Source organism: Phyllostomus discolor, chromosome 4 (genome assembly GCF_004126475.2).
Source record: "Phyllostomus discolor isolate MPI-MPIP mPhyDis1 chromosome 4, mPhyDis1.pri.v3, whole genome shotgun sequence".
In the NCBI taxonomy this organism is placed as follows: domain Eukaryota; kingdom Metazoa; phylum Chordata; class Mammalia; order Chiroptera; family Phyllostomidae; genus Phyllostomus; species Phyllostomus discolor.
In genome coordinates, this window is record NC_040906.2 from 149,337,894 (window position 1) to 149,352,282 (window position 14,389).

The 14,389-nt window shown below is 36.8% G+C and overlaps 1 protein-coding gene across 4 annotated transcripts in view; it reads left to right on the plus strand.

Annotated features, from left to right (window-relative positions):
• Positions 1-14,389, plus strand: part of CFAP206 (cilia and flagella associated protein 206) — a 34,549-nt gene that overhangs the window by 10,179 nt on the left and 9,981 nt on the right. For all 4 annotated transcript variants that reach the window (XM_036024443.1, XM_028509910.2, XM_036024444.1 and 1 more), the window contains exons 7-10: positions 879-1,087; positions 8,562-8,681; positions 10,656-10,854; positions 12,407-12,547. In XM_036024443.1, the coding sequence (XP_035880336.1) occupies positions 879-1,087; positions 8,562-8,681; positions 10,656-10,854; positions 12,407-12,547 (669 nt within the window). The remainder of the gene's footprint in view (positions 1-878; positions 1,088-8,561; positions 8,682-10,655; positions 10,855-12,406; positions 12,548-14,389) is intronic.

Sequence of the window (14,389 nt, forward strand, 5' to 3'; positions counted from 1 at the left end):
GAGGGGGCAAGTCTAGAAACCAGCCTCCCTCATTCATGGGGCTTTGTGTACTTTACTCCAAGTCAAGTAACGAAAAGGGAGTAAAACTCAGTGATTTAAAAATAGAAATCACTCTGAAAATAAAACAGTTGTTGATACAGTTAATGGAATGAAAAGGTCCAGGAGGAGATATCTTCAAATGTTTAAATTCAGGAGCATTTACTATGTGGTAATATGGATTTATTATCTACAAGTCTGAAGGCACTCATGAAATATTTGATGAAGGACCTACCAGTAGAAATAACTTCCTTAGGAGTTTGGTGCACATACAGGTCCACTGATAAGGGGTTATAATCTTTCAGCAGATCACTGATCTAGTACAATGGGGTAAATTTTTGCATTTTAAATCTGTTCTAAAAAATCCAACTCCCATTCCTCATAAAGTTCTCTATTTTGCTAGATTATTCTGTGACTTTTCAGTATCCCAGTGAGTTTCTTAATTTGCATGCTTTTTCTTCTTGTTTTTTTTACAAACAAAAAGAAGATATACAGAAGGAAAGATACAGTGACTTTTTGGGAGGCACATGGTCAATAGCACATAGTACCAAAGCCTATCAATTCTTCAGACTCTTCTGTGTGTTTGTGGGAACAACTCATCTTCTCTATCTTCGGTTCTTATTCTGACAATATATTTCGTTTAGACAAGGTTTGTGTGTGTGTGGGGGGGGGTACTTTTTTCCATGACGTGAGAACCATGAAATACATACCTCATCATTATTAATTTTGTTGACATGAGAACTAACTCAACTTAATAATAGAAATATGACCTTTTTTAGGCTTTTTCTCCTTAATTCTTTTTAGACTTCTTCATGTCTCTCTTAATATACCTTTAAAAACAGTGCCAACTATTCTACATGAAGCAATCCCAGCCACCACTCAGCATATTGACTCCCAACTTCAGACTGCCCAAGACCAGGCATACCGTTACACGGCCATCCTCGAGAGGGTAACAAAGAACCCACTCATGAGTACAGAACTGCACTCATATATGTTAAAAGAAGCACTCTATAATGTGCGACAGTATGAAATCTTCCTTCAGATCATTTTGGTAAGTTAGTGTCATAAGATCCGGCCTTTTCCATAGAATGCAACCGCTTTAGATATTATGGGGCTGAAACAAAAGGTAGAACCAGCTTGTTGATAAAGGAGGTAACCTTAATAACTGCTCAGTTTATATTGCATCTGAAGGCCCAGGAACTAAAATAGAAATGGGGCAACTGGACTTTGCCTTTAGTGAAAATATATTGGTAGGAGTTGATTTTATAGTTGTCGGTTCTGTTTGGTACTCTGTAGTATGATTGTTAGCATGCTGTAGTAAGTAGTGTATGTGTGTGCAAGAGAGAGAGGAATGCTGCAGTGTTGCACTCAGACTAAGTGTCTAACATATTGTTTGGCAGGTAGTTGGCACCCAAATAATTTTTATGTAATTATTTGTTCTTATTGTAAAAATTGGTAGAAAAAAACCTTTTATTTCTGATGTTTTTTAGATCTAATGAACAAGCCAAACAATATCCCCAAAGTGCTGGAAAACATGACAAAGTAGTGATTTTGTACTTTTTAAAAGTAGGAGAATACTTTCTTTCAGACAGAAACCTACTCAGGATCCTAAAAATGTAAAACAGGTATTTAGATGAAAGAAATAGAGAACTGTTCTCCATGGAACATCCTCATGGCACCCTAGGGTTCCAGGGAACACAGTTTATTAACAATGTCATGACAGCAAGCTATTGTTCCCACTGTTACAGAACACAACAAGGGGGGCCTGGGATGATATACTATTATTGAAAGAAGGCCCCGGGTCCGTTATGTCTGCCGCCAGAGAAAAGACGTCTCTCAATGCCAGAGATTTGTGAAAAGGAAAGGAAACGTTTATTTAATGCTATACCAACTTAAAGTAGTGACCTAATGTCTTTACCAAAATCCCAAAGTCCCTAAAAACACCCACAAACACACAGTCCTTCCTTCCTTCCCCCTTTGCCCAGTCCAGAGTACCGTATCTCAAGAAAGGAAATAGAATTCCATGGCTCAGGCAGTCCTCTAGTTCTTCCCAGTTAGTACTCCCTCTCGACTGGGAGACCTCCCTGGGTTCCCGGCACCCTCAGCTGAGTCGCCGGGATCTCTGCTAAAACCAGGTGGTGGTTCCCCCTTCTAAAGCTGTGGGGGTCCCCACTCTGCCAGGCTGCGTGGTTCCCTCTCTCTGGGATGCGGGAGTCTCCACTCCCTCAAGTCCGAGTGCTTCTCCTCAAAGCAGCATGGTTCTCCCCTCCAGGGCTGCCATGTGGCTCTCCCTCTCTCAGGGCTATGGGAGTCTTCACTCTGCTAAAGCTGTGTGGCTCTCTTCCCAGGGCTGCACATGGTTCTCCTTCCTAAAGCAGCATGGTTCTCTTCCTTAAAGCAGCATGGTTCTCCTCAATGGCCGCCAAATCTGGGTTTTAAATCCCTGCAGCCAATCTTCCTCTGCAGCCTCATTTCCGACTCCTCCCACACTCGGCTTCACATGCCAGAACTCGTGTCCTTCCAGCTTTACTGGGCTGCCATCATGAGTCTGGGCAGGCGTGGCCCCATGTCCTGGAGCCAATCCTCTCTGAGCTCCCACGCAGGCACTGTAACAGAGCTTAGCTGCAAGGCTGTTGCTATGCTAAACAGCTCTCAATGGCCCTGCTCCATTTGTCCCTTCCTGCAACCCACACCCTGGGTGGGGGGGATGGAGACATCTTAAAATCTCCTAGACACCTTAAGTTCTGGGCCCCATTTCAAATGCCTATTTGGGCCCCCCCTCTTGGCTGCACCCTGAAACACCACCAATTACTGTTTTTATTTATTTTTGTTGTAGCTTTATTGAGGCTTAATTAGCAAAGTTGTAAGATACTTAAACTGTACAATGTGATGATATTGGGTTGGCTGAAAAAGTTTATTTAGTTTTTTTCCATACAGTGGCTCTAGTAGTGCTTGTTGTCTTTAACTTCATTCGAAACAATTTTGTTAGATTGTATTGTGACTGCTGTCATATCAGCATGCATTAAAAAAAACTTATCAAAATTGGTGAATTTTTGTGTAGCCATTTTAATACTGCAGATGGAAAGGATATGCAACATTTTTGACCTTTTATGCTTTATGATTTCAAGAGAGGTAAAAACACAACTCAAATGCAAAAAAAGATTTGTCCATAAGAAGGTGATGTGATTGACTGAACATGTAAAAAGTGGTTTGTGAAGTTTCTTGGTACTATTGACATTTTTACCAAGTAATTCTTTGCTGTGGGGCTGTTTTGTGCATTGGAAGATGTTTAGCAGCACCACTAGAAATGAATAACAGATGATAGCCGACATACTCCAAGTCTAAATCAATAAAGTTAATACTGAAAATGAAAAATGTGCCTTTTATTTTATAGAAAAAACTAAACGGACTATTTGACCAAATATCCATATCCCCATTGTATTCCCTGCATTGAGTCAATTAACATATCCACCCCTACTCATCCCTGTTTACCTTTACAAAGCCTCTATTTTCCAGTCACCTTGAGACTCAGAGTCAGGGGAGCTGTCTTTTGTTTGAGTGAGCACTAATGTGTTGAGGGGTAGAACATGATGTGCTCTAATCCTTTCTTCTTTTTAACTGTATGTTAATAACTTGATTCTTCTTTTGGTGGTAAAGGAAGAAGACTTGATCTGTCTTCTTTCTTTAGTACTTCTTAGCACTAATGTGTTGAGGGGTAGAACGTGATGTGCTCTAATCCTTTCTTCTTTTTAACTGTATGTTAATAACTTGATTCTTCTTTTGGTGGTAAAGAAAGAAGACTTGATCTGTCTTCTTTCTTTACCACCACTATGGAGAATAGGAAGATAAATATCCAGATGACATGACTTCATTGCCACAACCCAGGAGTAGTCCTTATAACTGATTCGCTCTCTGATTGCCTTCAGAAAGGAGGATTCTAAATCAGCTATTCAAAACCAAATCATTCTTTAGGGTAGATGTTCCCCTAACATTGACTTGTGGCTGTCAGCCTTATGTAACTAGTCAGATATGGAAAGGATTTTACAATCAATTTATCTTGAAGTACCAAGAGGTCCACAGGAGTAGACCTAACATTTACTTTTGTCTTATGCATTTGGAAGAGATATCATAAGAATAAACCTTGGGATACTGTCTCACACACTGTAAGAATGTTATAGAGAATGTTGTTCATTATATAGTATCTTCTCACAGCTCTCAATCGTGAATCATCTTCAACCAACTAACATACAATCTTGAGTTCTCATTGGAGTTCTCACTCTCAGAGCTGAAGGGATAGTCAAGTAGAGTGTGTATAATTGATGAGTGCAGGCTCTGCAACCAGTCTGCATGAGTTCTGACCCTGACTTTCCCACTTACTAAATCTGTGTCCTTGAGGAAGTTGTTTAACTTCTCCGTGCCTTAGTTTCCACATTTGTAAAATGGGGTTATTGATAGTCTTCATTATGTCAGTAAGGTGTCACAGTACCTGACACATAGTAAGAGTTCGGTAAGTTGATGATGATGATGGCACTGCCACTGATGATGTTTATTATTACTGTTATCATCATCGTTAGGGTTTTAGCAGAACAGCTCTTGATTTCATTTTGATAGGGGCATAAGATGGAGAACTCTTGTTTTTCTAGACAGCATATCATTCCCAAGAATTTTGCTGCTCATGTTACTGAGAAAGTTAATTTTCTGATCTTAGCACTTGTCATGACTATTTTGTACTAACATCAGTCAGGGTTGGGATGAGTTCTCTTCACATTCTCTTTGCTGCTTAATCAGTGTCTATTTGTGTGTTTTTCAATTATAGTTTACATTCAATATTACTTTGTACTAATTTCAGGTATATAGTCTAATTGTTAGACAATCATATACTTTACAAAGTGGCTGCCCCATTATTTCAAATGCCCACCTTGCACCATACGTAATTATTATGATATTATTGACTACATTCCCTGTGCTGTACTCTACATCCACATGACTATTTTGTGACTACCAATTTGTACTTCTTAATCTATTCATCTTTTTTATGTAGCCCCCCAAACTCCCTTCCTCTGGGAACCGTCAGTATGATCTCTGTTTTTATGAGTTTGTTTCTGTTTTTTTAAATTTTTTTATTTTGGTCTTTAAATTCCATAAAAAAGTAAAATCACATGCTATTTGTTTTCCTCTGTCTGATTTATTTCACTTAAAATAATACCCTCTAGGTCTACCCATACTGACACAAATTGTAAGATTCCATTCCTTATTATAGCTAAGTAATATTCCATCGTATATATGTACCACTAGTTTTTTATTCACTTGTCTATTGATGGTTACTTGGGTTGCTTCCTTATCTTGGCTATTGTAAATAATGCTGCAATTAACATAAGGATGCATGTATTTTTTGGAATTAGTGTTTTGCATTTCTTTGGATATGTACCCAGAAATGGAATTACTGGGTCATATAACAGTTCCCTTTTTAATTTTTTGAGTAAACTCCATACTGTTTTCCATAGTAGCTGCACCAATTTACATCTGCACCAACAGTGCATATTTTTTCCACATTCTTGCCATCACTAATCTCTTGTAATTTTGGTAATAGACATTCTAATAGGTGTGAGATGATAGCTCTTTGTGGTTTTGATTTGCATTTCCCTGATTTGTGATGTGGAGCAGTTGGTCATCTGCATGTCTTCTTTTCAAAATGTCTATTCAGATCCTTTGTCAATTTTTTTAATTAGATTTTTTTTGCTATTGAAATGTATAAGTTTATTGTGTATTTAGGATATTAATCCCTTATGAAATACATGATTTGCAAATTATTCCCTTTGGTAGGTTGCATTTTCATTTTGTTGATGATTGCCTTTACTGAGCAGAACCTTTTTAGTTTCATGTAGTCCACTTGTTAATTTTTTACTTTTGTTGCCTTTGCTTTTGGTGTCAAAGCCAAAAAATTACCATCAAGACTGATGTTTAGAAGTTTACTACTTGTGTTTTCCTCTAGAAGTTTTATGGTTTCAGGTCTTACATTCAAGTCTTTAAACCATTTTGAGTTGATTTTAGTGAATGGTGTAAAATAGTGGCCCATTTCCATCCTTTTGCATGTATCTATCCAATTCTCCCAACACACTATCCCTTCTCCATTGTATATTCTTGCCTCCTTTGTTGTAAACTAATTGACCATATATACATGATTTATTTTGGGTCTTCCTATTCTGATCCATTGATCTATATGTCTGTTTTTATGACAATACCATACTGTTTTGATTACTATAGCTCTGTAATATAGTTTGAAAACAGGAATCATGATGCTTCTACCTGTGTTCTTTTTCAAGTTTGTTTTGTCTGTTTGGAATATTTTGTGGTTTCACACAAGCTTTGGGATTGTTTCTTCTACATTTATGAAAAATGCCATTGGAATTTTGATAGCAATTGCATTAAAGCTGTATATGGCTTTGGGAAGTATGGGCATTTTAACAATATTAACTCTTCTAATCCATAAACACAGAATACCTTTCCATTTATTTGTGAGGAATAACTTTACAAGTAAAACCTCATTGTGGTTGTGAACAAATTCTTTTTTGGTAAAATGTAAACAGAGTGATTATTCTAAGGCATTAACAGGAAAAATCAAGAAGTTCTGTGTACCTCCTTTGTGAGTGGACCCTAAAAACATACTTGGGGAAGAATATCTAGAATATCTGTAATTGTAGATTTAAAGAAGTGTCATGTTTCCTGGCCAGTGTGACTCGGTGGGAGTATCATCCATACACTAAAAGATTGCAGGTTCATTCCCCTGTTGGAGGCAACCACTGGCCACTGGAGGCAACCACTGTCTCTCTCACATCAATGTTTTTTTTTCTCTCTCCCTAAAATCAATAAACATATTTAATGAAAAAAAATTTTAATAAGTGTCATGTGTTGAATGTAAGTTTTACTTTGGAGGACACACATAGATTTATTTCTGTTTCTTATTGCTGTTTTACAAATCTAAGGACTTTAAGAACTGCATTTTCATGTTTGATCCCTAAAATAGAACTAATAGGCTAGGGGGATAAGTCTCTGTGAGGTGGACAGAAGACCCATTATACAAGACAGATAATGTTATATGGGAGGATGAAACAAGAAGAGGGAAGATGCTTAAAGGATAGTATGGGTAAAATTAAAACAGAATGCCTGTTACATTTGTGAATAAAAATTTTTGCCCTGGCTGGCATAGCTCAGTGGACTGAGCACGGACTGGGAACCAAAGTGTCCCAGGTTCGATTCCCAGAAAGGGTACATTCCTGGGTTGCAGGCCATAACCCCCAGCAACCGCACATTGATCTCTCTCTCTCTCTCTCTCTCTCTCTCTCTCTCTCTCTCTCCCCCCCCTTCCCTCTCTAAAAATAAATAAATAAAATCTTAAAAAAAAAAAAATTTTTATTAGTTGAAGTACAGTAATAATTGATATTTCTATGAAGTAATTTTTTGTTATTTAAAAATGGTCTAGTAAACATATAGTTAGGCTGTAGATAGTTGAAAACTCAAATGTGCTTTTTTTCACTTCAAGTAAATGTCACTCTTTTACACTGTACTGAAAAACCCATACCACCATCATTTCTGATCACATCCTAGGCAGTGCAGTATAATGGGTAAGAGCTGGGTTCTGGGCTCTGATGGTCTGGGGTAAAAACATGATTCTACCTCTTATCATCTGTGTATCCTTGGGCAATGTACTTGCCTTTCTATACCTTGGTTTTCTTATTTGTGTTTACCCATTTGTGTACTTATTAATATAGTGTTAGCACATAGTAAGAATAAATGTTATTTCAGACTCATCATTCAGCATCTTATTTTCATATTACTATTGCTGTATCAGAAGTATATAATTTTTCTTTCAATACTGAGATTTTTAAGATTTTCTACATTCTTGAAAGTACTTTTCAAAAATTTTAGTATCGGAATAGTTTTCATCCCCTGGCTGGCATAGCTCAGTGGATTGAGCACAGGCTGCGAACCAAAGCATCGCAGGTTCGGTTCCCAGTCAGGGCACATGCCTGGGTTGCAGTCCATGTCCCCTCATGGGGGCCACATGAGAGGCAACCACACATTGATGTTTCTCTCTCTCTCTTTCTCCCTCCCTTCCTCTCTCTAAAAATAAATAAATAAAATCTTTAAAAAAAGAATAGTTTTCAGAGGAACACCTCATTAATTTTATCATTGAGAAATGGAGAAATAACAGCTATGCAAAGCTGTGTCATGGGATCCACTTCTCAGGAATTCAGTATAATTACATTTATACTGAATATCAAAGAATACCTGTGTACATTTGAGAAAATGTATAGCCATTGTGTTTTTAAAAATGTATCCTCCAACCATCACTTCTGGAGCACCATCTGTATGCCAGTACAGTTCTTGGTTTTGGGGATACCATGGAGAACAGGATCCTTGCTCTCACTGAGATTACCTTCAAGGGAGCAGGTAGGACTTAAAATAGATGGGATTTTTGTAGTGAAATTATTAAAATATTAGTGTAAATTATGTTGTCTTCACAGTCAGAAATAATTACTAGTGCTCAAGAAGTGGAAATGATGACAAAGCAGTTAGGAGCCCAACTTGAACAATTGAAAATGATTGTGAATGCAAAGACAGCTGTCCCAACATCACAAGTCTTTGTAAGTATCTGCCATCAACTTTGACTTTATTTAAGGGTGAATATACTTTGGGCTCTAGAAAAATGAATCAGAAGTAATTAAAATTATATAGGGTGGGGCAAAAGTAGGTTTATAGTTGTTTGTATGGAGAATAATACAATAATAAATAATAATACAAGAATAAACTGTTTTGCATACTCACAACTGTAAGCCTACTTTTTCCCAACTCTATTTAATTACTAAAACTATAATATTGGTTTTATACAAGTTGGTCCTGTTCTTGATGGTTATTTTGTAGTAACAGTAGAAGTTGGATGACAGGAATCCCGTGGTAGACATTTGCTAAAGAAAATGCAGGTATATGTAATAATAACCATAATATCAATATTGGCAGTGGCAAACAAAATAACCCACAATACAGTGTTGAAAATGTGTTCACAGTAGCTGGTTTCTAACTGCCTTCAGCAAAGAGGTGATGCAACTTGTGACTTTTCTGAAAAGACAAATAATAATCACTGTGATTACTAGGCCTGCAGTGATGCTGACTTTTCAGATTATCTGTACCATTTTATGAACAAATCTGACAGCCCCAAGGAGAAGTAGAAGATGCACATGAACTGCATCTTATACAGTGTTTTGAGGCTTTGGTAATTTTCCATAATCATTCCCAATATTTGATTTTAAAAACTAATGAGGTCTGTCTGGAAAGTGTCCAGCCATTGTTAATATAATAAGAATGGTTTGCACAACATCAATCTAACCCAGCAACCAAGGAGAGTGGACTGGAATGCGCATGTGTGAGCAATGACAACTTCACTCTACTAGTCAGTGGGGGTGGTAGACACCACTGAGTGAACATGTGTGCTGTGTGGCCATTGCATTCAAAATGGCTGAGCGAGTACAGTAACAAATCTGCATGAAATTTTGTGTTAAGCTTGAACATTCCTCCACAGAAACTATTTGTATGATTCAAAAGGCCACCACTGTGGGCAACTGGTGATTGACAGCTTCATCACGACAATACACCCACTCATGCATCATGTTTCGTGCAGAATTTTTTGTGAAACATCAAATCACCCAGCTCACTCAGCCCCTCTACAGCTCAGACTTGGGGCCCTGCGACTCTGGCTTTTCCCAAAACTAAAATCACCTTCGAAAGGGAAGAGATTTCAGAGCATCAGTGAGATTCAGGAAGATATGATGGGGCAGCCTAAATTTAGTGGAAAAACTGTGTGAGGTCCCAAGGTGCATACCTCTAAAGGGACTGAGGTGTCATTGTCCTATGTCCAACATTTCTTGTATTTTGTATCTTCTTCAGTAAATGTCTCTATTTTTCATATTAAATGGCTGGATACCTTCTGGACAGACCTCATATATTAAGCCTGATTAGTTTTTTTGTTTGTTTTATAAGTCAGTGACCTTTAATACAAATACAAACATTTTATCTTACTAACCTAAAGTCTTTAACTTGCAGCTCACAGAACATGCCCCAAGATATATTGCTAGACTTTCCAAGTTCTTTTGAATCATATCAAGCCAGATTAAGCCTAATAATGAGTAAAATTTAGCTTTTTTATATAAAAAGGAAGTTATTTTCCCTTTGACCTTTTGAGGTAAAGCATCCATAAGTCTTCCTGCTTTCAGGCATGTCAGGAAAAAGAGGAGAGCTTTATTTTCTCTAAAGTATGGCTTTACTTGTACTCATAGCCACGAGGTCATTTGTGGTATCTGCTGTTTGGAAATAGGCCAGGTGATCAAATGTGTTTGGTATTTTTATTAAATTAGCTGTATAATAATCATCAAAATAAAATGCTTTGAAATAAAATACAAGTTTATTTTCTCTAATTTGTGGATCCAGTTTCTATCTAGGTTCTCTTGTTTAACTTCATAAGCCTTTTATTTATCTTAAGAAATAATTTCTTTATTTTCAATACTACACTGCTTATAATTTTATCAAACCATTACATTTTAACCATTTTTTTTTCTCTTGCTCAGCCCATCTTCATTGCACTTTCCAACCTGTGGATTGGCCTTCAGGATGAAACTGTTTTGATTGGTATCCTCACTAATTTAACTACTAACCTTGAGCGATTTTTGGGCACTCATGAAGTGCTCTTTCCTGAAAAAGTAATACAAGATCTTCTTGGGGAAGTGACTGTAAAAACTGATATGGATCGATTGAAAGAACACATGGGTAATAGAAATCATCCATTATTTCCTCTTCCTCTTAAAATTACCTCTAGAATAATGTCATTTTTGTTTTTAAATTTTCATATTATATTTTCTGATAAAGTATTAGACATCTTTCTTGATTGTAAGATAATTTTTATTATTGAAAATTTGGAAAACAAAAAAATGTAAACTTCATATTTTACTATTCAGTTAACCATTCCTAATATTTTGGTTAGTGTTTTGATTATCAATGATTTTCTGTGCTTATGTGTTTCTACTATAATATTAGTGATTTTTATTATTGATTTGTAGTAGAAAAGGATATTAATCCTTGCTATATTTGTTGCAAATAAAGTTTCATTTCTTTAGAATGCTATTTGCCTCAGCTTCAAGTTGAAATTTAGAAATTTAATTTTTCAAAATTAATTGAGCTTATTTTAGACTCTTTAAGAAATGCATTGATTCTTGAAAATCTGTCTTTATCAATAAACTTCTTTTTTTTCCCCTTCTATCTTAAAGACAGTTTAAAATTCATGAGAAATGCCAAAATAGGGTCTGGCACTTGAGTTGTTGCCTAAAAAGAAAGTTTGTCCAGAAGATGAAATTAGATAATTTACTCTCCAAATTTCTTTTCAAATTTTATTTTTGTAAAAGGGGGAAATAAAAATAAAGCAGCAGTTTCCATTCTTAAACTGTTAGAACACATAAAATCTAAAAACAAAATCAAAGAGACTCAAAGGAATGCTTCCAGTTATTTTTCTTACTGATTTTGTTTTTACTAAAACAGCATATCTATGCAATTACTAAATTAAATTGAGAAGTTAAAGTCACTTCAGCATTGATATTACACTTAACTATATCAGCAAAACAGTTTACTCGCAACTTAGATTTAGATGTGTTGTTTCCTACCATACATCAAAACTTTGTGTTCCCTAGAACACCATCAAGATATTGCTCCAGTGAATTAGGAGACCCAACGTTATTCTGAAAGAATTTAATTTACACTTGCCACATGTCATAACTGTTCAAGGCTTTCAGGCATACTAGGAAATAAAGAGGGAAGGTTTGTTTTCTCCAAAGTATGCATTTACTTTTGGTTGTAGCACAGTCATTTGTGGTGTCTGCAGTTGGTATAGAGCCAGTCACAGAAGTGCAGTAGGATTGTGATAGCTAAGAATCTTGGGTATCAGTGTTTTATAAATGCATGTTTTTATTTGTGGAAAAAATTCAGTCAATCTGCTTATCAAATGTAAATAGGTTAGCCAACTAACACCAGGAAGTGTTTAAAATGTAAAGAACAAAAATTGTACACCTTGTTATGAAAATTAAGTTACAAAGAGATGTTTCCTTGCCTCTTTCTGTTCAGAATATTCTCAACTGTTTCAAGAAGCAATAGTCCTAGTATATAAGCATCATATTCAAAGTATTTTGCCACCTGGTATAAAGTGCTACACCATCTTGAATGAAGTTGATCTATTTCTGTCACGTAGCAGCCAGTTTCTTCTGCTCATTTCCTTGGGTTATTTACTCTTCCCATTGAATAAAGTTCTTCTTGTCCTCTTCTTTCATTGTAGAAGAAAGAGTACAACCAGTGGATTACAGAAAACAAGAGTGGCTTTTCCCAGAAACAACAGCAAATTTTGATAAACTGTTGATTCAGTATCGGGGATTTTGTGGTTATACATTTGCTACAACAGATGGTCTTCTCCTTCCAGGTATATCATTGGAAATGATATTGCTCCTACTTCCTTATTTTTTTTATTTTAATAAAGTGCTGTCTCTGTCACTGACTTGTTCACTTTTTAAAACTTTATTGGATCTGATGGTGAACTAGGAAAGGAGCTACAAAGATGATCCAGACAAAGTGTTCATCTTTGACATGCTCACAGTATAATCTAGTAGACTGACATAAACAAGAAATTATAATTCAAGTGATAGAATGTGTATATAATAAAATATGGATACTGTAATATCATAAATGGAGGCTGACTCATATTTCTAGTGATGGATGGCAGAAATGCTACATAAGCCCTGGCTGGTGTGGCTCAGTGGATTGTCAGCCTGCAAACCAAAGGGTGGCTGGTTTGATTCCCAGTCAGGGCACTTGCCTGGGTTGCTTGCCAGGTCCCCAGTAGGGGCCATGTGAGAGGCAACCACACATTGATGTTTCTCTCCCTCTCTTTCTCCCTCTTTTCCCCTCTCTCTAAAACATAAATAAATAAAATCTTAAAAAAAAAAAAGAAGTGCTACCTGATATTACTAAAATACATCATCCCCCAAAGGAATTACTTGAAAGAACATCACTAATTTGATATGGTTATTTAAAAATATTCTCTGTGACTTTATGGTTACATTCTACTAACATGGATCAGGATTTCTGTATAAGACAGATACCACTGGCCAAGGGAATGGCCAATTTCTTATGAAATAATTTCTCTTGCTATTACTAGAGCTTCTCTAAAGCAAACAGTGAACCAAAAATTGAGATGAAATAAGTAATTATCCAAAATGTCCTGCATGAATTTGGGATAACCAGAAGTTGGCTAGGGCTAGAATGAAAACAGTTTGACAAGACTGTGTCTTATTTCCCTTATACCATTAAGTTTCTCCTTCCTTTTCTTCTCTCTTATTTCTTTTGTTGTATTTATTACAAATATATTTTTTGGGACTGTGTGTATACAGGCTAGAGAACACACAAATTAACTCGTGTTTATGGTGTTGGACTTTTTACAATGGGATTAACAAAAGAGTTTACCATGGGAAACTGATAAAATAGTTTTCTGAGACCCCTGTGAGGGTCACTGATACTGAGGAGAAAACAGTCAAGATCCATGAAGAAGTAGAGCAATGGAACATAGATAGATGTTCTCTTTATTCCATTTTTCTCTTTTGCTTTCCTTTCCCTCTCCCTTCCTCCCTTTGAGTCATGAGAAACACAAACCTGGAGAAACATGGGTGTGTGATGATGGCAGAGGTAGCATGATGTGGTTGGAAAAGCCATGGGCTAGGATTCAGAAGTCTGATTTCTAGTCCCAGTTGTACCATTAGTGAACTGAGTAACCTTCAGCAAATCTTACACTTTCTGTGGACCTCGGTTTCCAAGTCGGGAAAAGAAGAAGGAACAACTAGGTGGTCTGTTCAGTACCTTCCAAACTATGATTCTAAGAAAGGGGGAAAAGAGAAACGTAGAAGGCTTGTGGGGCCTAGGTTTTAGAATCCTCTCTGAGTAAGCTAGTCTGGCTACTTTACTTCTATTTACTACATCACTTCCTACTACATTATTTTCTGGGCAGCAGCAACCTGCACTTCCTGAGGGGGATTCTATAGCACCTCCCTCCTTCCATTGGAGACTGCAGACCACAACAGGTAAATCCTAAGATGATACTGTGCCTTACCAGTCATGGTCTGTTTCAGATGACCTCACTGACTTCATTTCCTGCCACTCTTTCCCTTGCTCACTACTCCCAGCCTTACTGCCCATCTTGTTATTCTTGAACTTGCTAAGCTCATTTTCACCTCAGGGCCTTTGCGCTTGCTATTTCCTCTCCTTGGAACGC